The 26713-nt window shown below is 40.6% G+C and overlaps 2 protein-coding genes across 3 annotated transcripts; both read left to right on the forward strand.

Moving 5' to 3' along the window:
* The first annotated feature begins 1424 nt into the window (after positions 1-1424).
* LOC112554572 (15-hydroxyprostaglandin dehydrogenase [NAD(+)]-like) lies at positions 1425-22382 on the forward strand. Its single transcript, XM_025222408.1, has 7 exons — positions 1425-1609; positions 1952-2075; positions 20564-20669; positions 20927-21023; positions 21325-21401; positions 21662-21800; positions 22068-22382. The coding sequence occupies exons 3-7, from the start codon at positions 20652-20654 to the stop codon at positions 22094-22096; spliced, it is 360 nt and encodes a 119-aa protein (XP_025078193.1). The 5' UTR covers positions 1425-1609; positions 1952-2075; positions 20564-20651; the 3' UTR covers positions 22097-22382.
* On the forward strand, positions 17488-26289 carry LOC112554571 (15-hydroxyprostaglandin dehydrogenase [NAD(+)]-like). 2 transcript variants are annotated; one of them, XM_025222406.1, is made up of 7 exons: positions 17488-17755; positions 18163-18286; positions 24337-24443; positions 24736-24832; positions 25298-25374; positions 25628-25779; positions 26006-26289. In XM_025222406.1, the coding sequence occupies exons 1-7, from the start codon at positions 17663-17665 to the stop codon at positions 26034-26036; spliced, it is 681 nt and encodes a 226-aa protein (XP_025078191.1). In that variant the 5' UTR covers positions 17488-17662; the 3' UTR covers positions 26037-26289. The 2 variants fall into 2 exon arrangements, with proteins under 2 accessions (XP_025078191.1, XP_025078192.1); XM_025222407.1 differs by lacking the exons at positions 17488-17755; positions 18163-18286 and adding exons at positions 23250-23611; positions 23846-23970.
* The last annotated feature ends 424 nt before the right edge of the window (positions 26290-26713 follow it).

The following is a 26713-nucleotide window of genomic DNA, read 5'->3' on the forward strand; positions in this document are numbered from 1 at the left end:
GTTCCAGAGCGGCGCTCCGTTTCTTGGTGCAAGACTTGTTGAGTTAGAAAAGTACTGTGGGATGATATTGATGAGTGAAGGGATGATGAATATCCTGTCTACTTGGGCTAGTTTTGAGAAACGTTTGTGTAACTTAATTCTTGGTGTTAATCTTTACTTTGCTTTTTGTGTGTATACGACCTGTTGCCATCTATCCTCCAAGAAAGAGGATAAGTAAGAGCCAAAAGAAAAGAAACCTTACGGCAAAGATGACAGCGAGCTATTTGTAGTAAAGATTAGACGAGAAGCGCAAGGACAGATCGTCGTGTTTTGTGTTGTTGGAATGCGTGTGAGGCGGTGACGTCAGTGTGTGACGTGGTCGTGACAATGCATACTATTTATTATTTTGTAAATTGCATTATACAAGCGTGTGTTCTCAGCTGTTAACTGAAATTAATGTCTAATATATTCCTGAATATTAGTGTAGTTTCAATTAGGTATTGAAATACCTTCTCAACTTCAACATTAATTTAAACAATACGCGCGTACTACTAGAGTAATTAAACAAATCTCTTTAACAAAATAAGGCGCAGTATGGATGGGAGGAACAAATGACAAGGTTTGGGATATCATACTTACTGGATGGACAAGAACTAGGCAGAGCTTCTAGTGGAGGTCCTTTATCCACTCCGTCCCCAAATGTATTTCACGAGGAAACAGCTTGAACAAAGGAGTAATTACAGGCTCTACAAAAAAATATACAAATATATATTATAAGAGGAATCTGAACATACTGTTATAAAAGAGCAGCTAAAGTTACTAAGTTTTCTTTTCCTTTTTTCTCAGAGAAAGTAAAGTCAGAGAAAACTCGTATATACCTACGCATGCACTGACTTTACACACACATATACACAATCAGAAAACACACGCTTGACGATAATTGCAACAACTGTAACCCGATTTTACATCTTAAATGGTTCGCAAAGATGTAAATTTTAGCAGGAAGTATATTTTTTTTAAATTTCACATTTTAATTGATATCTATATATATATATTTATATTTATTGTTTGATTTACAAAGCACGAGTTACTTATCTATAGGTTATAAGTGTATAGCTATTTTTATATCCGGATGTAGATATTGGAGATTTATTAAATTAAGCTTGTGTTTCCTTTGAATCCAGCCTGCTTTTCCAATAGCTGGTTGTTGGCAGTGAAGTTCAGGTTGTGGAGTACCCCAAGCTTGAATAGTTTTATAATTCTGAGGTTTTCACATAATATAATATCTCTGTTATTTAAATTTAGAGACGGCCTGCAAGGACGCAGATTTAAATGTTGTATTTGTACTTCAAACTGCATGAGTTTCGGGAGCTCATGTGACCGACTGTGACAAAGATACAAAGATATAAACAATGATCCAATCGCACGCAAGCTGGAGGAAGAGAGATAAAGTAGAAGGTTACAGTCTGGCGACACGAGGTTGCATCCAACAGGTGTCTTGTCCACAGTCTTGGCTCTACCTTTGTAAACTACGTTCATGGACCCTCGAGGTAAGGGCGCGTTTCTGACAGGCGGGGCACAAGGCTTGGGCCGAGGTATCGTGGAGGAGCTTTTGTCTTTTGGAGCAAAGGTCAGAAACATTCAGTGACTGCAAATTTAGTAAATGACCAGAGACCGACAAAACTCTATTTGTCACTGCTAACCGTTTTTATTGTTCTAAATTTCTACCTTCCTCAGTGCTATGGACTTAAGGATTTCACGTTAATATGTTTGTTATGATATATTGTAACCTGCCTACAATTAACTAGCTTGTTATTGCTAAATGTCAAGTTGGTGTGCCGGTCTGTTTCACGACCTTACTGACCTGACACAGATAAAGCTTAAATGGTTTAGAGGGTGTTATAAATAAATAGGTTACTCTACTACATGTTAAGCTTTTATACATTTTCGCTAAGTGCTATATCTCTGCCAGGTGTTGTTCTGCGATGTCGATATGGAGAGAGGGAGGGCGACTGAGTCTGAACTACAAACACAATATGGCGCTGATGTCGTCTTCTTTCATCCGGCCGACGTCTCGGATGACGAGCAGCACAAAGGTTTGTGCACAGACGCTCATCTATGGTTTTAAAAGAACTAAATGTACACGTGATGAGAAATGATCACTATTGCAAGGGGGATCTGTACATCTACATCAACATGCACGACTGATTTGTTTCAGACGTTGTTTACAAGTTAGTACTGTCGTGTGTCGGTCTCGGGTTGCTCCCATCTACGCCCTTCCCTCGCAGGCACGTCCATTGTTTATCCACCTGAAGCAATTTACTCACTGTACAACGTCAACATGTGAATCGATATACAAAGAACAGAAACAGTATACAAGAAAAGTTTATTTGTAAATAGAGAAAAGGAGCAAAAGTAGGTTCAAACAAAAAACACACAACAGGGAGGCAATACTGTAGAGGAGAACAAGAACACACGCACTTCGCATCGCTCGACCTACCCACCCAACCCCTACTTGTTTTTCCCCTTCCTCCTCAGACCTAATCACTTACGTCAAGTGCAGAGGCTCGACTAGGGTTGAACAGACGTAAAGAGGAAATGCTCAAATATAGTATGAGCTACTCAGTACAGAGTTTTCTCTGTTCATGGCGATGCACACAGTGTGACACAAACAATTTCTGTCTTGCACTGACCTCAGGCCGGATAGAGCTTCCAGAACTGGTCTCCCACAAACGATGACAGATGTTGGATACCTTCGGGAGGCGACTGGCACTCCAGCCTAGAAACTCTACCGTGGAGAGTGCGAAAGATACACTTGACCCTACAGAAAAAACCCCAACAAAACAACCTAGTTGGAAAAGGAAAACACGTAAATCAAGGCTAAACATGTCCAAATACTCATAAACAGATAACATATACATAATACTTTATCACATCATTTTGTTTTCTTTCATTATCACACACAAACAGATTTATCCACCCTTGCAGAACCTCTCTCGTCTGTTACTAAACAATCGATTGGAGGCGTAAATACTGCTGTCAGCAACTATCATCCAAAGCAACAGCGACAACAATTCTTTTGTCCCTTACCCTCAAGGTTGTGTTGCACCCACGTTCTGACGTATACAGAGCTTGTATCAACGATTACCAGCGTGGATGCTGCCTCAGCCTCTAGTAACAGCTGCGGAGACAAACCAGCATCCTTTGTCACGGTGCAGTCAAACTCTCAGACCTCTCGGAGCAGCGCCACCTGTAGACTGCGAGCCACGAGACCTTCCAGCAAATCCTCCCTGGCTCCTTTTGGTCTGGCAAGGATCTCTCCAGCAACACATCATCTCCTGATGCCGCTGTTGTGACAAGACTCATAGACACCCACCTGTGCACCGCGCGGGGCAATGGCACCAACTGTCGCAAGGCAAGCGCTCGCCAAGCTCAACTAACATTAGTGTCTTGAGTGCCTCAGAGACTAAGGAAATAATTTTCGAAGAGTCCTTATGCAGTCATCAGTATTATCCATGATGATGTCATCAAGGTAGTCGACTCTTACAAATATCTAGGTGCTATTTTAGATAACAAGCTTAAATGGGACATCAACACTGACTTGATACTCCGTAAGAGCCAACAACGTCTGTACGTCCTACGGAAACTCAGATCTTTCTCTGTCAGTTCTGTCATCCTCACTCTGTTCTATCAGTCCTTCATTGAAAGTCTCGTCACTTTTTCTTTCATCTCACGGTTTCACGTCCTCTCACTAAGGAACAAAAACACTTACAGTCTTATCTCCCTTGTTAAGATTTGTTCCAAGATCACCAGAACCAGGAAGAAGGAATTCGCAGCCTTTCGTCATCAGCAAATCTTCAGGAAGGCATCCCTCATCCTCTGTATTTCTGATCATGTGTTGGCATGTGAGTTTTTACTCTTGCAGTCTGGCTGTAGGCACGCGATGTCTGCAGAACCAATTGTCCCTGAAACTCATTTATTGCAAGTGCCATTCACTTGGTAACCTTTACTGGCCGTCATCTTGTACCAGCCTGAGGTTGGCCTGGGGTCACCATGGTATTTGCTATTTTTAGGAATGTGTGTGTGTGTCTGTGTGTGTGTGGGGGGGGGGGAAGAGAATCTCTGTGAGAGAGAGAGACACATATTATTGCTAGTACGAGCACTTTCTTGAATTGCTCCAGGGGATCAATAAAGTTGTATTGTATTGCACTAAACCCAGTTCTCGAAAAAAAAAAAACCAACAACAACCCAAATCTTAGTGCAGACCCTAAACAGTTGTTGCAGGTGTTGCGATTAGTATAACTCAATCACAAAGCCTCGCTGTACCGCCATCAAAGCTCACATTAAGAGCCTCACCTTTCAGGATAGACTGCGCTAATCTGTTGTATGGTAATACAAAGTCACTAAACAAATTGCAACATGTTGCAAATATGTATTTTCTCCGATTCCCATAATGTGAAATAAAGTCAGTAGATAAATTGCAACGTGTTGTTTGTGTCACGTGACATGTTGTAGTGTTGTGGTCAACAGCGGCGTTTAGGCCGGCGGTGTCACAGTTTGGAGCGGTGGACATCTGTATCAACAATGCTGGGATTATGGACAAGAACAACTGGGAGAAAAGGCTGGCTGTCAACACGGTTTGTATATGATTACTGTCATGGAAAAATACAATAATGTGAGATGTGTTCACTTAATTAAGCTATCAGTTGGTCATCAAAAACGTAAACATGAAATATAACTTCAAGCAAAAATGTTTAGAAGATAAACATAATAAAAAGTCAAACGACAAGTCTGGAACGACCATATTTTAGTGAGAGACCCTAGGTATTGTCTGTACCTCATTTTACTAATTTTTTTCGCACTTATATTGTCACAAACACAAAGCACTTTCTTGTCCCAGGGGGCATATATCCGGGGTAGTCTCTTAGCCCTGGAGCACATGCGCCGTGACCGCGGAGGTCGTGGTGGAGTCATCATTAACGTGCATCTCTTGCAGGTTAGTAGGAGATTTATCAGATATCTACACTTTGATAAACATTAACACGTTTTCACTGCTATTAGAGTAGCATCTGTAGTCAGTGTAGAGCACTCACTGCCTTGTAAAATTGTAAATAATTCACTAGATGTCATTGTGTTGGCTGGACATGACAGTGATGCAGGTTCATTTCGGTACAGATATTGTGCAATGAAATGAACAAACAACACACTGTGGCCATTCTTTACCATCAACAATAATGTTTGTAAAACCAATTTTCAAGTATTCATTGTCATACTTCTTACTTTCGTAGCAGGCCTTTCTGGTTTGCATCGGCTCCAGCACCCAAAACTTGCACATCGCTTTTTCTTTTCAAAAAACCACCACAATCAGTTCCTTTTCGCAGCACAAATTTATCCATGGCTATCTTCTTCAGAACAATCACGTGTACTTCGCATCCAAAATTTGGATTAAAACTGCTGTCTTTATCCAGCTCACTGTCTGGTCATGGCCTTCTGTCAGGGACCTAGAGTACTAGGACTGAGCACGTGCGAGGACGAAAGGGTGTGAATGATGGAGGTTTTCTGAATGCATGGCTTTCAGATGTTAAAAAGAAAAGAAAGATGTGTGACTGGAGAGGGAGAGGGGAGTCAGCGATGAGAGATTGGGGGAGAGAGAGGGCAAAAGGCGAGAGGAGGGAGACTGGAGGCTTAATTGTTGAGAGGGGGATTGTGTTTTGAGTTTTGGAAGTGAGAAGTCACTGCATGCCGAGACAGTGTACTTGAATAGGGAGAAGAGATTTGGAGTTTGAGCCCCCTCACCAATCGGTTACACAATGTAAACTAATTTCACTAATACTGGTATAAGAAACTTTTAAAAAATGACCACCTTCGCTCCCCCCAGGTTGAGAACCGCTGCCTTACGCCTTGTCAGCTACCCGAATATACATAGCTCTGACCTTTTAGTCTATGAAATTAAGAGCACATTTTATGAATGGACACTTATACAATGATGCAAAGCTCCTTATTTTTCATGTAAATGAAGACTCCTGTAAAGAGATTGCTAAAGAGACTGAGCTGTTATAACACGACTTTCATTTCCCTGGCATCAGTCATCACTATTGATACTCATTGATACTCTAGAGGTGAGCTATTGGTTCGTTCATTGATTAACCAATCTAGAATGTTTGTTTATTCATAAGTAACTTCTGTATCTTGTCGCCATGGCACTTGATTGCCAGAGGAGAAGTGTCGCGTGTCGGCGATTTTTCTGCTGTCCGTGTTGTGCTGGCCCGTCGCTGGGTGTGTGCGCACGAATGGGGAGAAGCAAGGGACGGTTTACCCCGTCCTTGTGTAACCCTATCCGTCTCGCGAGCCCAAGAGCCCTCACTCGTCGTCGCGCGTCAGCTGCTCGCAGGGCCTTCGCAGGTATCTTCTTTTCGGGACGGGGCAGCAAACCCCTCCTCTCTTTGACTTTTCCCCCCTTTTCTTTGTCTTTTTTCTTGCCTTTAGCGCGCGTGGAGTCCTTGGCGCGTTTTTCTGTCTTTTCTGGAGAGTCTTCATCCAGCAACGGACGGCGCCGGACCGTGGCCCTAGCGGCCGGCGCTGGTCTCTCATTCACAAGCCGTTTTTGGCTTCTATTTGTTTTCTTCTTCATGTACTTCGTCTTCTCCCTATTCTACGTAATCGTTATCTCTCTGGACGTCTTTTGCTCCTCATCCGTATCGTCGTCCCCTTTTGTGTGACTGTCCGCCATTGAGTCGACCCTGCGCCCTCATTGCTTCGTCAGCGCGTGAGCGCGACCCTGCTGTGCTAGTGTGCGGCCTAGCCATCGGGGGAGCACCCAGGGTGGGGGCCGGCGAGCAGGGACTCAAGTGACCAAGGCCTACCCGGACGAGAGGAGTGAGGGGGGGACAGCTGGGGGGGATAGGGGGGACACCGCTGTAGCGTCCCACAGGCCAGAGAGGGCGGGCTGCCGCCAGCGAACACCTTGTGCGGACATTTGACTTGCCACCCAGCAGTGCGTGGGGGTGGTTTGTTTTCCCTTGTTGTGGTTTTTTTTTTCTTCTTCTTCGCCTACTGTAACATGCCTGTGCACAAGGCAGCTGTTTTTATTGTATTTATTTTTGTTTGCTTATTTTAAGTAGGTGTTAGAGACGTTTGAGATGTTTTTCTTGAATTGTTCTACTTAGTTAATAAACTTGTTTGTTTTGTAAACTTTGTCTTTGTCATCGTTGTGTGGTCTGCGCTCAGCCCGGGGTTCGAATGGTATGTCAGCAAGCCGTCTCCGGCCTAGCGAGGGGTGGCGCGTTCGAGCCGGCTGTGCGAGCGGTTACGGGCGTGCATCCTCCGCCGTCTGGGGGTTGGTACGCGACAAGCAGGACACGATATTAGTTGCAAGACATTGTCCTGAGCGTATTTTGCACCCGTAGAGTATTTCGACTGCTATCATATTATTATACATTGTTGACTATTTTAAATATAATATGTTAAATACTTTTCTGATTTCACATTGCTGTGGCACGCACTTAACAATACTAAACAGCATTTGACTGTACATTGAGCTGAGAGTTGGATTTTCATAAACATTCCTAAAAAAATAATTTACCTTTTCTACACACGACACACATACTTTCCAGTTCAATGTCCACATATGTGAACACAAATACACTGTCCACCTTCTCGCAAATTATTGTTATCTAAATGCTTTTTTTCACCATGTCTCACCATATTATGAACACTTTTATTTGATCATCTTGCATGTCATGGCCTAGGTTAGAGCACTTGTGTGCAACACTAATTTGACTGTTATAATGATTCTTCAACTGTTTGATTACGAATATTTCTAACAGCTTTTACATTAAGTAAATGAAGCAAAGTTTTGTAGACCATAATAGCAATTAAGCAAGCATTACTTATTAAGTGAGGGTCTGCAGCTTATCAAACTTAAGTTGGTAAAATAACCAAAGAAAGTTTGTATTTTCGTAAAGTGAATGCAGATGAATGTCCCTTTCTTTCATCGCTTTACCTTGTGAAAAATATGGACAATAAAACAATTTATTCGTATTCTGTGCACATCGGCGTTGGGGTATTTAATATAATATAGTTCTTACTCGTACTTACTCGATCGCGAGCTTATTATGAAGTGCTCGTTTGAACTGGACGAAACTGAACCCTTCAACGACATCATTAGCAAGGTTGACTCACGTGACAATTGCTTCATCTTCTCATGTCATCTGCTTCGTGTCGATGGGTCCAATACTTTGCTTCCATTTGCAGCTATGTAAATTGTCATGTGGAGACTTCATTGGGGAAGTAGCAATCGCGCGAGTAGTGTTTACGGTGGTTTGTTGACATGCCCGAGGGCCCTTAAAAGGGGCGTAGGTCCAGTGTAGAGGTGTTGTATGTGATATGAGCGCATATTTGGCATCCCTGTGACGGTCGAATGCGCGAAGTAAAATAGGGAACGGGAGGACCAGCAGGACACTTCTTTGGACGATGTCAGAGTGAACGGAGCCACTGGTCAGCAGTCGAAGTGACTCCAGCATCTCTAAAGCCGACTTTACTTTACCACAAAGAGGGAAAGACTCGGAAGGAAGGACGCTTGGGTTAGAGAACGTGATACAATGAATGGTAGAGAGAGGTAACAACACTGGAATAGTGGAAGTACGATTAGCACGGACATCGCTGGGACTTCCCCCAGACGAGTTTTTTTTTATTGAATCTATTTGTATGTTTTTTATTTTTAATAAATCTGTCATTCTATACGCTACATCACACGTCGAGTTTTGTTCGGAGAACAGCAGGGGTTGGGGGCTCGTGAGCCACGGGGTAAACTAAGTGATCAACGTGTGAGTGTTGTACGTATGAATCCTCTCCAACTTTATGTTGATTTGTGTAGTGAGAATTGAAGTTAACTGTCACCCATGTGCATGGATCCCAGGGCCCAGTGTTCACATTCTACTTGAAACCAGGAATATTTAAACATAAATATTAACGAGAACAGTACCAACATATAAACGTGGTCACATGACATACATCACTTGAGAAAAAAGACTGCCTGTCGCACCAGCTGCTTTTTATGCAATTTTATTTACTTCCCTATGTTCATCTGTGTGAGTTCAGATGAAATTTTGTAATCGATTATACACCCACTTACCACCAGTTACTTCCATAAGCCCACCACAAACAATTAAGTAAAAATTTAAACAAGAAATGTAACTGCAGATTTGATTTTTTTCCGAGTGCAATAGTTCCTTCCCTTAGATGATTACATTAAAAAAAAATTACAGGTGAAAAGTTCGTTGAACAGTGTAACATTTGTAGCAAATGTTCGGTACCAGACTAGAGTAAGGGCACGGACTAATATCTGCGCACGTCTGTGGTTAGGCTATTAGACTGTCAGGTAGAAAAGAAAATTACGATTTCAGGACACATCCGATACGTGGAAGACAAACCACGCCTCGTAAGTGCTAAGTGTACATGATGGTCTGATGACCTGACTATGTAATCTCAACTGGGGAGATTTACATGGCGTGACTCAGGCTCGTCTTCTTCTTTCACTATTCCAGTCCTGAGTAAATTTTATACCTTCTTCCCGCCCAAATTCTGGAACCAGGTCCACCAAACACTTCGTCTTACGGTTAACCTTTTCCCATCTAAAGTTCTCATTCCTTCTCTCATACATTCTACATACACAGTCCGTAAGTCGCAAAGGGTTAAAATAATCTGAAAAACGCGGAGGCACGGGCTGGTCCGTGGTACTTAGTGTTAAAGAGACAGCGGGACGCGTTCGTACTACTGAGGAGACCATCTTGTTGTTAAAGATCATTACGAAAAAATATAAACAGACACCAGGAGGGAATGGAGGATCCTCACACTAAAGCTTGAACTAGTGAGTAGAGACGATACTGAAAACTATTCGACATGAATAAGGCAAACAATATAATAAGGTGATAATATAAATGATCCTAAACTATTCTGGGCAACAATCAACAGGAAGACAAATGAGACCAAAAGCAGTTGTATACTCATTTTTACAAGGTCGTCAATACTCCTGATTTCTCTGCCAATGAAGATACAAATAAAGAATGGGATGAAATGAACAGCGAAGAAGGATCATTTAATGCCCTCATAACCCCTGAAGAGTTAAAAATGACATTAAACATGTAGAAATTGGGAAAAGCGCAGGTACCGATCAAGTTATCAGTGAAATGTTAAAAAAAGCAAATAGAGCTGTTCTTGACTTTCTTGACAAAACTGTTCAACTTTCTTTTTGCAAGAGGCTCTTACCCGTGTGATTGGTCCAAATCCACCCTAGTACCAATACATAAAAAAGGAAACATAAACGAACCATAAAACTATGGGGGAATGACACTAACTAGTGTTATTATCAAAATTTACACAGATGTACTGAATAAGAGATTGTCAAGATCGGTGGAAACAGAAGAAAAGCTGATAGAGGACCAGGCAGAGTTTACAAAATGTTATAGTACTATTGACGATTTCTTCACTTTGTTTGCTATAGTGCAAAAACACTTACGAAGAAATAAGATGTATGATGTTTTTGTGGCCTTAAAGTGAGCCTTTGATTCTGTTAATATGCTCTGAAGTGTTTTAAGAAAGAATGGTGTGAACGGCAGAATGTATAAACAATAATTGCGAATGATAAAGATAAATGTTTGCATGCGTTAGAGATACGTTTGTATTTACAGATGTGTTTGTCTGTCCTCTTGGAGTAAAGCTGTTCACTAAGTAGATGTTCAAGAGATGAACATGTCAGTCTTTTTCGTATACAAATGTCTCAAATTGGTTAAAAGTCCAATCTTTGTATTTTAAATCATGTTCTAGATGTCAACAAAGTGGGGGGATTTCAACCATAACTACTGATTGCAGTGTTATGGACTACTTTATTCTTTCTTATGAAATCGTGATGCTTTGCAGTCTCTAAAGTAGGGAATAAATTACATTGAAAACATATTCCGCTGGAACTACTTATGCAAACATCTATGCAATTTCCTTTGACTAAAAGCATGGTTCGTCAAACCCTTTCAGATATGTTGAGCATCTTTTAATAAGAACATTGGTACGAAATAAAAATATATAACAGTTACCATTCTTTTCTCCTTATCTTGTCTCTGCAAAGCTGTACTAAGGGAAGTAATCGAGGCATCGGCAGGCGGTCCCTGATGACAAGACTTGTCTCGTTTGACTGCAGTGTCATCGATTATCATCAACCGTTACATTTTCTGCTTTGAATGAGAAAGTTTGCAACTATAGCTCTAGATACTTTTATTTTTGCCTTCCTTCGTGCATTTTAATTAAATGTCAAAGATCACTGCGACGTTTCTAAGCTGAAATCTCTGTTTCTAGTTTTACTTATCTCTAAAAATGATGTTTTTTCTTTTTCATCTCCTAATCTTCAGAAGAATTTGCTTCCAATAAGAAGATTTTATATCATTGCTCTTTTTAAATCTTTTAAAAATATTTTTCCAAAGAATGTTATACTATTGTTTATATCTCTTCCGTTTAGGTCTTCATCCTTTCTATCCTGTCTTTTGGAAAAAGCTTGCTGAATTAAGTCCAGTTACATGAAGTAAGCTGGGTCAAAGGGTGTACACCTAATACGTTAGAATACTATTTTGTGTTTAGTGTAAGTATACAACTACAAATCCAGTGTTGGAACTACTGTAAATACTTCTAAAATGTCGTTATAACGGAGTTTTAACAAGCATTTACTAGTTAAACATAGTCATTGGATAGAGTTGATAAAGGGAGAAATGATAAGGGCAGTTAGTAACATTTATAACACATACGATAGGTAGACCTTAGATTCTTCTTCTACTAGGTCTGACAGTTGATAAAGTGTTTAAATAAGACAGCATGATTATCAGGGGTTATTAATAAAAGATTCCATGTATTTGGTATTAACATTCGTAAAAGTAACGCTTTTAAGATAAAAGAAAAGGAGCACCCCGTTTGTAATTGAGAACAGTGAACACATGTGATAGGAACAGAATTTTCGGAAGCACTCAATGTAAATATCTTCCAATGTTTATCTTATTTATTTTATTCCCTGTATAAAAAAGAGTTGTCATCCAATTTGCCCGCTTTGGATTTATTTCCCGTATAATTACTGTTTAACATGGAGACCAAAATACGTCTTGGTCACCATCAGCAATTGCATCAGTCGAAAGACAGAAAAGTAAAATGACATTAATGGTGTGTCAACTCCGTGGTCGACGCTGTTTTAAGGTCAGACACACTCCGAGAAATTGTGCAAATGTTTTTTTAAACTGTGTGAAAATGGAAGAAATTTTGATGTAAACAGTATAAATACTACTAAAGCTACTGTATATTTCTTAAAAATCCAATGGAAATGTTTCGAATTATATAACGAAAAACTCAACTATTTTTCAGGTCTATATCACTTGTCGATATAACGTTAAAATGTTTTGAAGGCAAACAATTTAAAACCAAATTAAGAAACTGAAAAATGAGAGAAGAAACATTGAAAGCTGAGTAACTACTCAACTACTAAATATTTTGTAAAAAGCCTTATTGAAATGCTTCTTAAATGTGTAAAAAGAAAAACGCGACCAAATTTTTGATCTTCGTCACGTGGCAGTATAAAATTATAAGTTTCTGAATACACGTAAAATTCCTGCTACACAGCTCTAGCTAGTTCTAATAATTATTTCGACACACGGTGATTCCGAACAGAGACCACAACAGTCCAACACTCAAACCAGAAAGGCAGGAACTGTCAGCAGGTGCACAACTCTTTAATGCACGGACTAGAACAACAGCCACGGTTGCGCCGCTTGTCTACGCGCCTTCTCAGTTTTCTCCCCTGTCCTTGCGTCTCAGCTCTTGCCCTTATATACCTCTCGGGTGGGTAACTTTTCCCGATCTTTCACATGCATCAGCACTTTTCTCGCATGCATCAGCAGATATATTTTCGCGATCTTTCACAATCGTACCTTTTAGTAACTTTTCTCGCATGCGTCAGCACTTCCTGCCAAAACCTAACAAGCGCTGGTCTACCCGCCCTCTACATCGTTAACACAATATCACCATTGTACATGTTTGCTATAACATCCAGGCACAAGGGAACGAAAGTAATCGAGTTTCATGAGCACTTAAAAAAAATGCGTCAGCCAGGAAGAACAAGACAAGACAAGTTTATTATTAATCCACAGCGGAAATACATTTGTCAACATCAGGGGCATAAAATACTCCACATACTTCAACATTCGCCTACTACCACACACTTACTCAGTCTCACACATCTACTACAACAGTCACATAACCTGCAGAATCGTTCTCAAAGCCTAAAATCAGAAGCCAGCCGAAAGGTCATACTGTTGTTAAAAAGTCTGACAACAGCCGGAATGAATGAACGACGAAATCGCTTTGTTCTACACCTCGGCATAGAAAACCTTCCACTACGTTGCATGCGTAGTTCAGTCAGTGTGCCGTGGAGTGATCTGGATCGAGCAAAATAACTCTCGCCTTCCTGGCCAGCCTTCTCTCAACAAGGGGTTCAAAGCTCTGATAAAACATATACAGCATCTTGTTGCAAACCTGAAAAGATCTAAGTTTGCGCACAAAGAAAAATCGTGCCTGATCAGTCTACTCGTTCTCAAACACGAACTCGTATTACTGGACTGCTGGAAAGCGAATTTTTTTCCCAGTGAACTGCTAAAAAGAGGCATTACACAAGAAAGCTTCCGGTTTATTCATATTATTTGTTTAGGCTCGCCGAGACTAACAGCGGAGAACTTCGCAAGAGGCTAAGCGTTGGTCTTGGCAGACAGACAGCCATCCACACATACACGTCCATGTTCTCAACGACTAACCAAGATTACCCTGGCGTAAACAACCAATGAGCAAGATTGGTAGATACATTTGACCTATGTTAAAACAACCACAGAGGTATACAGCTCCAAGAGTTTGAACACAGCCTTCTACTCATCCAATGCCATTGATCCCAGATAATCGAGAAAAGCAACATAGCATACAATAAAAACAACACTAACTTCATCCTTGTTTACAAGGGGTTTTAAATCCATCATCAAAAATGCAAAACAAGGTAATAGGGCCGACATTAGCAATGGTCACCGACGGGGCCTCGCGAGCCTGAAAGAAAAGATAAAAGCGAAGTTCAGTACAACCCATCCTTGGTTGTCCTTCAGAAAAGGCGCAAGCCCCCAAAATTTTAAAAGTCTTTAGTAAATTCGTCACTCTGAGCATGGTGGACCGTGATATTACAACTCCTTTTAAAACATATAAGAATTACGAAAAATGCGATGGCGAAAAAAAAGAAAAAGAAAAAAAACCTTATCTCGCGACTTACATTGTTGATCTCTTTAACAAATAAAGAGCCTTGAAGAAAGAAAGACAAATAAACCGATAGCAGTTTCCAAGTAGAAAGCAGTGAATTGCAACATTAGGAATGAATGAAGGCAACTCAAAAGATGCTAGTCGAGGATCATAAAAAAGAACCCAAAGTAACAGAAGTAATGCTCACTGGTTAGTGAAAACCATCACCAAAAACAGTTAAAGCCAGACACGTCACCGATTGTAACCATGGATACCTACTAGACTGCAGTGATGTGGTATAGAGAGATAATAGATGTTGCAACAACCTGTACAACTCCAGCTGATAATGTACCGCTAATAACTTTCAAATAGAGCAGACCTGCAAGTCATAGGACAAGAGGTCTAGAGAGAAGTTCAGACATGGCGACTGCTCGACAAACGTTCCCATTAGATGGTTAGACTGGAGAGAATGAAGCAGTGCCATATTTTCTATCAAATACAGGCTGTTACATAGAAAGTTCAGGCTTAATACTTAAATATCTACTTACCAACGCTCAGAATAGGTCTAAAGGGTGAACTTTTTAAGTCGCATAATCCATTCACTTGTTCTTAACAGTAAGTACCGGCGAACAAGTAGAACCGTTTGGCAACAGGAATAAGTCAAGGACTAGATCGATCAACAAAAACAGTTTATTTTGTATTATAAATTGACAGTGAAAAGTAGGTTCAGGTTGAATTAAGCGTTTATTTGTTTATTAATCATGTTTTTGCGTTGTGATAAAAAATTAATAACTTCTTTTCTAAACTTTGTACCAGTCAGACAATATAAGTAAAAGTTAAGAGCGTTGTTTGCAGAAAATGGTATGTACGTTGCAAACATGATGAGGTCCAAGGTAGAACTTTTGAGAGTGACATCTAGTGTTGCATAGAGATAAACAATCATCAGCGCACGGAGAGGACCGGTGAGGACGAGGAAGGTGACAGATAAAGCAATCAACGTCACTGTCAACGACGAGGCTTGACTCTCACGAGCTGTGACGTGTATTGACTGACCTGTCGCTACTCCGTGACGTACTGTTTTCACCGAGGTCAGCACCGCTTTGATAAGGACAGTGTTGGAAACGAGGAGTAAAAAGAATGGACAAAGAGAGCCTATTACTAGCTCCACTGACGGCCAAATGGTAGCGTAAAATTCCCTGTAGCCTGTCTTCAGAGTATTACATCTACAAATGGGACAAGATGCATTGTTATTTATGTCGGTAGGTAAATGCATGCCATATAAAATGTGTGAATATGTCGTGATGATGACCAGTCCGATAACGGCCGTGACTACACAGGAAACATTGCGCGTGCAGACCACGTTCACACGATGAGGCCAGACGATAGACGTCGCTCTTTGCATCGTCATAGCAACCAGGTACCACGATGACAGAGCACTGCTCATAACAGGTAGGTAAACTCCCATCTTGCAGGTGATAGAGTGCATAGACACAATGTTGACGTGGAACTGAAAGTTCAGCCATGCGTGATTCAACCATCCGGAATACAGTAGCACCATGTCGGAGACGGCCAGTGCAATGTAAAATGTCGACACTGATGAGTAGTCCTTTAACCGACGAAAGACAACAACGGTCATGATATTACCAAAGGTTCCAAGAACCAGCAGCAGGGGGCAGGCGACTTTTATCATTAATTCAACGACGTCTGCCAAAATCCCGTCCCCTGACATACTTCTTCCTTCCTTGAGAACAAAAGAAACACATGACATAAACAAGATATTTGAAAACAAGAAAGTAAAAACAAAATAAAATATGAAGTAAATGATTGGGTGGAAAATTTAAATAATTAAGAAGAAATTTAATGTAATCGACAGTAATAGTATACAGTTATGCAAAATAAATCAACACAGCAACAATATTATCTAATATTAACGTATGAATACTATTTATTTTTTTGTAAATTGCATGATAAAAACGTGTGTTCTCAGCTGTTAACTGAAATTAATGTCTGATATATTCCTAAATCTTAATGTAGTTTCAATTACAGATTCAAACACCTTCTCAACTTCAACATTAATTTAAACAAGACCCGCGTACTTCTAGAGTAATTAAACAAATCTCTTTCACAAAACAAGGCATAGTGTGGATGGGAGGAACAAAGGACAAGGTTTGGTATATCATACTTACTGGATGGACAAGAACTAGGCAGAGCTTCTAGTGGAGGTCCTTTATCCACTCAGTCCCCAGATGTATTTATGAGGAAACAGCTTGAACAAAGGAGTAATTACCGGCTCTACAAAAAATACAAATATATATATTATACGAGGAATTTGAACATACTGATATAAAAACGCAGCTCAAATTAGTGAGTTTTCTTTTTCTATTTTTTTAGAGGAAGTAAAGTCAGAGAAAACTAGTATAATTATACCAGCGCACGCACTGACTTTTACACACACATATACACAACCAGTACACACACGCTTGACGATAATTACAAGAAATGTAACCCGATTTTACATATTAAATGGTTTGCAAAGATTTAAATTTTAACAGGAAGTATAGAATTTTTTTAATTTCACATTTTTATTGATATCTTTATATATTTTTTATATTTATTGTTTGATTTACGAAGCATGAGTTACGTGTCTATTGCGGGCAAAAGTCAGCAGTCGATCGAGTTTTATTGAACTGGAAGATGCCACATGCGTTGGGAAAAAAATACGACGCAGGTGATGGCCATCCTTTTGTTTCCACACATCGATACGAGAAAGGCAACAGAACGGTGTAAATCCTTTGGGAGAAAAACTAAAAAAAGGAAGGAAAGGATAATATGTCAAGAAAAAAAAGTCCACATCGAAAATCCAGGACTCAATTGCGGCGATATACAGATAAAACATACAGACAAGTGATCGGTTAAATGATATTTCTTGTGGGATGGAACAATGACATCTATGGGTAATGAGTGAACAGCGAATTTTTTTTACCCGAATGCAGATATTGGAGATTTATTAAATTAAGCTTGTGATTCCTCTGAATCCATCCTTCTCTTACAATAGCTGGTTGTTGGCAGTGAAGTTCAGGTTGTGAAGTACCCCAAGCTTGACTAGTTTTATAATTCTGAGGTTTACACATAATATAATTTCTCCATTATTTAAATTTAGAAACGGCCTGCAAGGAAGCAGATTGAAATGTTTTATTTGTACGACCAACTGCGTGAAGTTTCGGGAGCGCACGTGACCGACTGTGACAAAGGTACAAAGATATAAACAATCGCACGCAAGCTGGAGGAAGAGAGATAAAGTAGAAGGTTACAGTCTGGCGACACGAGGTTGCATCCAACAGGTGTCTTGTCCACAGTCCTGGCTCTACCTTTGTAAACTACGTTCATGGACCCTCGAGGTAAGGGCGCGTTTCTGACAGGCGGGGCACAAGGCTTGGGCCGAGGTATCGTGGAGGAGCTTTTGTCTTTTGGAGCAAAGGTCAGAAACATTCAGTGACTGTAAATTTAGTAACGGACCTGAGACCGAGAAAACTCTATTTTCTTCTAACCATTTTAATTGTTCTAAATTTATATCCTTCTTCCTTGCTATGGACTTAGGGATTTCATGTTAATATGATTGTTATGATATATTCTAACCTACCTACAATTAATATTTATTGATGATAACTAATCAAGACAGGACCGGGCATGGGACTGACCTGACCTACAATTAACTAGCTTGTTATTGCTAAATGTCAAGTTGGTGTGCCGGTCTGTTTCACGACCTTACTGACCTGACACAGTAAGTCCTAGCTTAAATGGTTTAGAGGGTGTTATAAATAAATAGGTTACTCTACTACCTGTAAAGCTTTTATACATTTTTGCTACGTGCTATATCTCTGCCAGGTGTTGTTCTGCGATGTCGATGTGGAGAGAGGGAGGGCCACTGAGTCTGAACTACAAACACAATATGGCGCCGATGTCGTCTTCTTTCATCCGGCCGACGTCTCGGATGACGAGCAGCACAAAGGTTTGTACACAGGCGCTCATCTATGGTTTTAAAAGAACTAAATGTACACGTGATGAGAAATGATTACTATTGCAAGGGGGATCTGTACATCTACATCAACATGCACGACTGATTTGTTTGAGACGGTGTTTGCAGGTTAGTACTGGCGTGTGTCGCTCTAGGGTTGCACCCCCCCCCCTTGCCCCTCCCTCGCAGGCACGTCCATTGTTTATCCACCTGAAGCAATTTACTCACTGTACAACTTTTAACATGTGAATCGATATACAAAGAACAGGAAGAGTATACAAGAAAAGTTTATTTGTAAATAGAGAAAAGGAGCAAAAGTAGGTTCAAACAAAAAACACACAACAGGGAGGCAATGCTTCGCATCGCTCGACCTACCCACCCCCACCCGTACTTGATTTCCCCCTCCCACTCAGGCCTAATCATTACGTCAAGTGCAGAGGCTCGACTAGGGTTGAACAGGCGTTAAGAGGAAATGCTCAAATATAGTATGAGCTACTCAGTAAAGAGTTTGCTGTGTTCATGGCGATGCACACAGTGGACACAAACAATTTCTGTCTTGCACTGACCTCAGCCGGCTAGAGCTTCCAGAACTTGTCTCCCACAAACGATGACAGATGTTGGATACCTTGGGGAGGCGACTGGCACTCCAGCCTAGAAACTCTACCGTGGAGAGTGTGGAAGATACACCTGACCCTACAGAAAAAAAAACAACCCACATCCGTAGTTGGAAAAGGAAAACACGTAAATCAAGGCTAAACATGTCCAAATACTCAGAAACAGATAACATATAAATAATGCTTTATCACATCATTTTGTTTTCTGTCACTTTAACACACAAACACATTTATCCACCCTTGCAGAACCTCTCTCTTCTGCTACTAAAACATTGATTGGAAGCGTACATACTGCTGTCAGCAACTATCATCCAAAGCAACAGCGGAAACAATTCTTTTGTCCCTTACCCTCAAGGTTGTGTTGCACCCACGTTCTGACGTATACAGAGCTTCTATCAATAATTACCAGCATGGATGCTGCCCCAGATTCGGCTGCGGAGACAACAAGCCACCATCCTTTGCCACGGTGCAGTCAAACTCTCAACCTCTCGGAGCAGCGCCACCAGTAGACTGCGAGCCACGAGACCTTCCAGCAAATCCTCCCTGGCTCCTTTTGGTCTTGCAAGGATGTCTCCAGCAACACATCATCTCCTGACGCCAGCTGTTGTGACAAGACTCATAGACACCCACCTGTGCACCGCGCGGGGCAATGGCACCAACTGTCGCAAGGCAAGCGCTCGCCCACCTCAACTAACATTAGTGTCTTGAATGCCTCAGAGGAAATAATTTTCGAAAAGGCCTGATGCAGTCATAAGTATTATCCATGATGATGTCATCGAGGTAGTCGACTCTTACAAATATCTAGGTACTATTTTAGATAACAAGCTTAAATGGGACATCAATACTGATTTGATCTTCCGTAACAGCCAACAACGTCTGTACGTCCTACGGAAACTCAGATCTTTCTCTGTCAGCTTTCATCCTCACTCGGTTCTATCAGTTCTTCATTGAAAGTCTCGTCACTTTTTCTTTCATCGCAAGGTTTCAGGAACAGTAACAGTGTTATCTCCCTTGTTAAGATTTGTTCCTGATCACCGGAACCAAGCAGCGGGATTTGACAATCTTTTGTCATCAGCAAGGCATCCCTCATCCTCTCTATTTCTGATCATGTGTTGGCATGTGAGTTTTCACACCTGCGGTCTGGCTTTAGTTACGCGATGTCTGCAAAACCAATCGTCCCTGAAACTCATTTATTGCACGTACATTCACTTGATAAACTCTAATGGTCGTTATCTTGTACAAGCCTGATGTTGGCCTGGGGTTACCCACTGTATTTGCTGTCGTTAGGAATGTGTGTGTATGTGTCTGTGTGTGGGAGAAGAAAATGTGTGTGAGACACACATATTAATTGCTAATACGAGCACTTTCTTGAATTGCCCGAGGGGATCAATAAAGTTGTAAAATATTGCACTATATCCCTGTTCTCGACAAAATAACCCAAATCTCAGTGCAGACCTTAAACAGTTGTTGCAGGTGTTGCCACTAGTATAACTCAATCACAAAGCCTCCATGTGATCAAAGCTCACATTAAGAGCCTCGCCCGACATTCTCCTGTCAGGATAGACTGCGCTACTCTGTTGTATCGTGATACAAAGTCGCTAAACAAATTGAAACGTGTTGTTTTGAGTCACGTGACATGTAGTGTTGTGGTCAACAGCGGCGTTTAGGGCGGCGGTGTCACAGTTTGGAGCCGTGGACATCTGTATCAACAATGCTGGGATTATGGACAAAACAACTGGGAGAAAATGCTAGCTGTCAACACGGTTTGTATATGAAGACTGTCATGAACAAATACAATAATGTGAGATGTGTTTACTTAATTAAACTATCATCAATAACAAAAACAGGAAAGATAACTTCAAGCAAAAATTGATAGAAGATAAACATAAAATCTGAAGTTAAACGACAAGTCTGGAACGACCATATTTTAGTGAGAGACCCTAGGTATTGTCTGAGTCTCATTTTACTGATTTGTTTCTCACTTACATTGTTACAAATACTTAGCACTTTCTTGTCACAGGGAGCATATATCCGGGGCAGTCTGCTAGCTCTGGAGCACATGCGCCGTGACCGCGGAGGTCGTGGTGGCGTCATCATTAACGTGGCATCTCTTGCAGGTTAGTAGGAGATTTATCAGATATCTACACTTTGTTAAACATTAACACGTGTTCACTGCTATTAAAGTAGCATCTGTAGTCAGTGTAGATCACTCACTGCCTTTTAAAACTGTAAATAATTCCCTAGACGCCATTGAGTCGGTTGGACTTTACAGTGATGATTGTTGTGTGATGCGCTTGTTCTTTGTCTGTTCAATGAACATTTACTTTTTTAATGTCGATATACACAGCCACGTTGTGTGTGTGTGTGTGTGTGCGCGCGCGCGCGTGTGTGCGTGTGTGTGAACAATGTTTTCATCAGGACTCTATGTAAGTTCGTTTAATCCGGGTTATTGTGCGTCCAAGCATGCCGTGGTCGGCTTCACCACCAGCTGGGCTGTGAGTCATCATTTGATGTTTGTGTCTATGGTTAGCTGCACCTCAAACTGATGCAGGGTTTTGTTCTTTTGTTCTCTCTCTAATCTCTCGCGCATCATCTCTATCGATCCAAGAGAGAATAAATAACTAAAGAGAGCGCACCAGTCCTCCACCAGAAGTATAACAGTTTAGTGTACACACACACACCTATAAACATGTTAGTTTTACAACGAGAAGAATGTTTAAGAGCAATGACAAATGACATCAGCTTGATTTTGTAGATGAGTCCTGACCAGAAAGACCATGGTGTTCGCTGGTGCTGTCTGTGTCCTGACGCCATCCAAACGTCAATGATTGCTGCAAGAGATTACAATCACCCAGAATTGGCCGACAGTATTTCAAAGAGCACGGAGTTATGCCGTAAGTCACTGTCCGTCTCCTTGTGACCATGTTAGCTGTTTTCAAAGTGATTCATATCTTTAAACGAATAACAGAAACATACAAGAAAACTTTACACTCTTTGTTATACACGTGAGAAATGTGATATTTTTCTTTGTACTAGTAACATGTCTGTGATTCTTGGTTTTTTCAAGATTAAGAAGAATAGTAAAACACAGTCGAGCGATTAAAAAGACAACATGATATTTTTCAATCAGTATTGTGTAATGATCTGTTTATGTTTCACAGAGTTTCCCAGGTGGCACAGGCCGTCATAAAACTGATACAAGATCCAGACAACAACGGCGCCATCTTGGAGGTGTCCCTTGCTAAGGGGGCTCGTTACCGACGACGACAGATTGTGGACCGTGATGGTGTTTCTGACCTCGTGGTGGTGGACACGTACTGAGGACTGAGGGGCTCGTAAAACCTACTCAAAACTCTAGTTAAGTACTATTCCAGACAGCACGAACGAGCATAATACTCTGCATGTAATATTCAGATCGAGAAGAAGTATTATAGTGTGTTATTTGGTGGATTGTATAAAACTGTACCACAAATGTGGACAAAGTCTTCTCTCTGTTTTATTGAGTGTGATGATTGGATGACACAGTTTATAGAATGGCTTGTGATATACGGAACATCATACACATAGCAATGGGTAATAGTCATTTTTCAATCTCACTTATCTTTGGACTTTTCCTAATCTGAACAGGATGTCAACCTTTTACGATTCAAACGTCTTTTATTACAGTTCAACCAGTACAATGTCCTCTTGTAAAGCCTCTGCTATACGTGAATGAACGCCGACAAGAGAATATTTTCAGGTTGCCGCCCCGCTTAAAGTACAGCAAGATCCGGGCAACCTGTTTCACGAGTAAACAGGTTAAAAGGAAGAAAACAAAACAAAACAAAACAAAAACACTCCATAAATATAAAAAGCGTTCAGATTTAAATTTACAAAATTAATTTAAGGCTAAAAGACAAGTAGCAGATATGAACACAATAGATTTTAATATTAGTGCAGACATTTGGTTTCAACGGTAGTCTCAACAAAAAAGCAGCTTTAAGTTGCTCAATGGAAACATTTTGTGGCAGCTGTCACGATCTTTTTGTCGTGCCACCGCCCACGAAGTCCCTGTGTTGAAGACGTACTCTCTTGCTGATTGTTCCAGTCGTTTCCTTTGTGACTATAGTTGGGGTGTTGTCTTAATCCTATTTTCTCTAATGGTGGCGGCTGCTTGAAATCCTGTAACTTCCAGTTGAAAGAGAAGATCCATGTTTGTAAAGAAGTGATTTAAAAAGAGAAAATAACTGGATGAGCCAGGAACGCTTTTGACAAGCTTCTATATCTCATTATTATTTAACGAACAACACTCAAGTACCCCTGTACTCATATTTGAACACAAACACCATGGTCTGGTGCAGAAACTGCAGTGAGACCTCACCCATAGGCTGCATATCTAGGTGAGATTAACTAACAAAGTCTAGGATAAAGGAGTAAAAGCTAGCAGGTGGAGGGCCTGTCACGGTTCACTGAGTGCGAGTGACAGCTACCCCCTGATTCACTTGTGCAAGTCTCAGAAGAAAGTTTCGGCACACACCTTCACAGCTACCTGTCTTGCCTCGTGTTCCGAAAGTGGGAGCATTTACTCGTAGCAAAAACAAGTTCAATAAACATTTTATATACTAGTGTATTCATGGACCCCCGAGGTAAAGGCGTGTTTCTGACAGGCGGTGCACAAGGCTTAGGCCGTGGCATCGTGGAAGAATTACTGTCCCTAGGAGCTAAGGTAAGAAAATTGCTGCTGTACTTTAAAATTGAATTTGGAAATGCTTCTAATTAAAAATAGTGCATCAATTCACCATACACATAGAATGACTAGTCAGTTTTTTAGGGTAAAAAATTTAACATTTCCACTAGAGATACGTTGAATGGTCTTGAGCCATCTTCAGGTTGTGATATTAATTTGACTTTGAAGGAATAGTGCCCGTATTTACGCTCGATGGTATTCGCCTGTCTTTAGGTTTTGTTCTGTGACATTAACATCGAGGTAGGCAGAGCGACAGAGGTCGAGCTTCAAGAAAAATATGGCGCCGACATCGTCTTTTTTCACCCGGCAGACGTCTCGGATGGCGAAGCAGCACAAAGGTTTGTTCACAGAAACCGACCTCTGACACGTCTCAGCATTATATTTCAAATACCTGTGAAGGAAGATGTGGCGATTGTTAAGCTGGAGTTTAGAGACATTGACCCCAGGGAGGCGAGCCTGTGGATAACAGCCATGGGGTACTCTGACCATCCACATTAACATCATTCTGCGGGAAAATGCTGTATTAAGACACCTGACCGCTGCTCTTCCCCTTCTAATTTAAGAAAGTAATTAGAAAATTTACGAAATATATCTAGTGCTGTATTTTGTATGTAGTAATCATTAATTATCAACATTTTGTGATCAGTGTAATGCTATAGAAATTCAAATTATAACACTGATCTGGTAATATTTTTTTCATACAGCGGCATTTCAGGCGGCAGTGTGCAAGTTGGGAGCTGTGGAAATTTGTGTTAACAATGTCGGAATACTGAACGAGAAAAACTGGGAGAAAGTTTTACCGATAAACGTGGTATGTCGAGATCTTGTTGTTTTCTGGACTGCAGAAGTTTGTAAGCTATTTGTGAATTCATATCTACTGATTTCTTTTTTTAACTCACGCTGCTCATCATTATAATCTTTCGCTAGCAAATTAACTCGGGAAATTATAAGATTATTTTTTGTCACTTAAGGTGATAGTCTCTGTTGTCGTCGCCAGGTTTCACCACAATTAATATTTTGAAATTAATATGCGTTTCGCCTGAACGCTAAAATATCGTATTTTTTAGTTTATTGTAAAACTGAATGTTCTGCTTTTGCTACAGGAGTCACACATCCGGGGCAGTCTGCTCGCCCTGGAACACATGCGCCGTGACTACGGAGGTCGTGGTGGCGTCATCATTAACGTCGCCTCTACGCTTGGTCAGTCACACATCCGGTGCCATTTTGCACGCTGGTCAAAGTTCAAAGTTTAACTGTTATTTGTTGTTGACACTAAATTTCATCATTCAACAATGAGCATGCGCCTAATTTACAAGCTGAGTGAGCAATGTAACAGTAACACAAAAAAAACTCTCTCCTGGCCGGCCACTACGCTCTGCTCACACCTGTTTTCTCACTGACCCTGGAGAAGTTGATTCATAGGTCATTCACCTTCTCTGGCCCCCCAGTAGCTGGAATGTCCTGCCTCTATCTCTGCCTACACGGGGAACGCTACATGTTTTCAAGTCTGGACTTAAAACCTCTTTCGTAAATGCCTAATGTTATTTGTTTACCTTGAATGTTTTTTTTTATGCCTTCACCTTTAGGGTTTTTGATGTTGTTGGCAATGTTCATTGTGTGTGTGTGTGATTGTTATCCCCTTCTCATGATCATCATCTTTTTTAGGTTACCTGTCGATGCCAACATCGCCGATCTACGTCGCCAGCAAGCATGCTGTGGTTGGATTTACCACCAGCTGGGCTGTAAGTAGGCAACTGCTTCTGTAAATCTGTGTGTGTGGAATAAACAACACATGCTAATACCTAGACAGAGTTATAGCATTAAATTCACTTATTTTATTTGCAAAGCTATAACTTAAAATTACACGTGGAAGTTTTTATTTACTTTATGCAGTTAAAATGACCCCCTACGATAACCATGTACATTCGTCGGCTTAAACATCTCAGTAATACGAATCGTGTTAAGGATATAAAAACAACAACGAGACTGTTTCAGATGAGTCCTGACCAGAAAGAACATGGCGTGCGGTGGTGCTGCCTGTGTCCAGATGCTTTTGACAGCGAAATGATGCGGGAATCATTGAAGGGTGATATAATTCATAACGCAGAGGTCCTCCAGCACTATGTACAACAGCAAGGCACCTTAAAGTGAGTCTTCTTTGTTTACTTAAAATACCTCTCTGCACACGACACTACCAAAATAACATTTCACCTTGACACTTACCAAAATTTGCAATACACTAATTACACAGGAATCATACAAATATTTAAAAAGGATTGTGTGAATTATTTTATTTACAATACATTTATATTTTAGTTTGTTTCAATGAAACACTGACTTTTCCAGTTGACCTTTTTCTGAAATATCTTACAGAATTTCCCAGGTGGCAGAGGGCGTAAGTTAAGCTGATACGAGATGCAGACAATAATGGGGCCCTCTTGGAGATAAACCGTCGTCACGGCGCGCGCTATCGTCGAAGACAAATTGTGGATCGTGACGGTGTTTCTCACCTCGTGGTGGTGGACACGTACTGAGGGACTGTAGATAGGCCCAAACTTAGGACTTTATGTTCTCGTATTCCTACTCTAGCAAAATACGAATTATAATAATGACAAAAGAGAAAACTAGAAGTGGTACGCTGCAATCTTTGCTTTCAAAATAAAAATAACTATTTTTGCTCTTTATGTGGAAATAGTATATTTACATGTAATTTTTTTTTTAAATTACCATTTGCTAGTAATATCACATTTTTGCAGATTTATCTCGAACAGAATGTTTCTAAGTTTGTATTTTTATTTTTCCATTCCATGAGGACAATAGTTAAGTCTTACTACTTTACCTCAGCTGATGAACAAAGACTTTACTGTTATTTATGGATTTTTTTCCTATGATTTTTACTTAGTTTACACAATTTTCGGTCTCTGAACCCTTGGATATTCATAGCAAAAACTTTCAGAACTGTTTACAAACTTACGCATCGATAGCATTAAGAACTGTTTACGATTCACAATATTCTTGGCAAGGACAGTCAGATAAGCGAGTGACGATGTACTCAAGAAAATTCAATTTTGAAGATCGTGA

This window comes from Pomacea canaliculata, linkage group LG13, assembly GCF_003073045.1.
Source record: "Pomacea canaliculata isolate SZHN2017 linkage group LG13, ASM307304v1, whole genome shotgun sequence".
Classification (NCBI taxonomy): domain Eukaryota; kingdom Metazoa; phylum Mollusca; class Gastropoda; order Architaenioglossa; family Ampullariidae; genus Pomacea; species Pomacea canaliculata.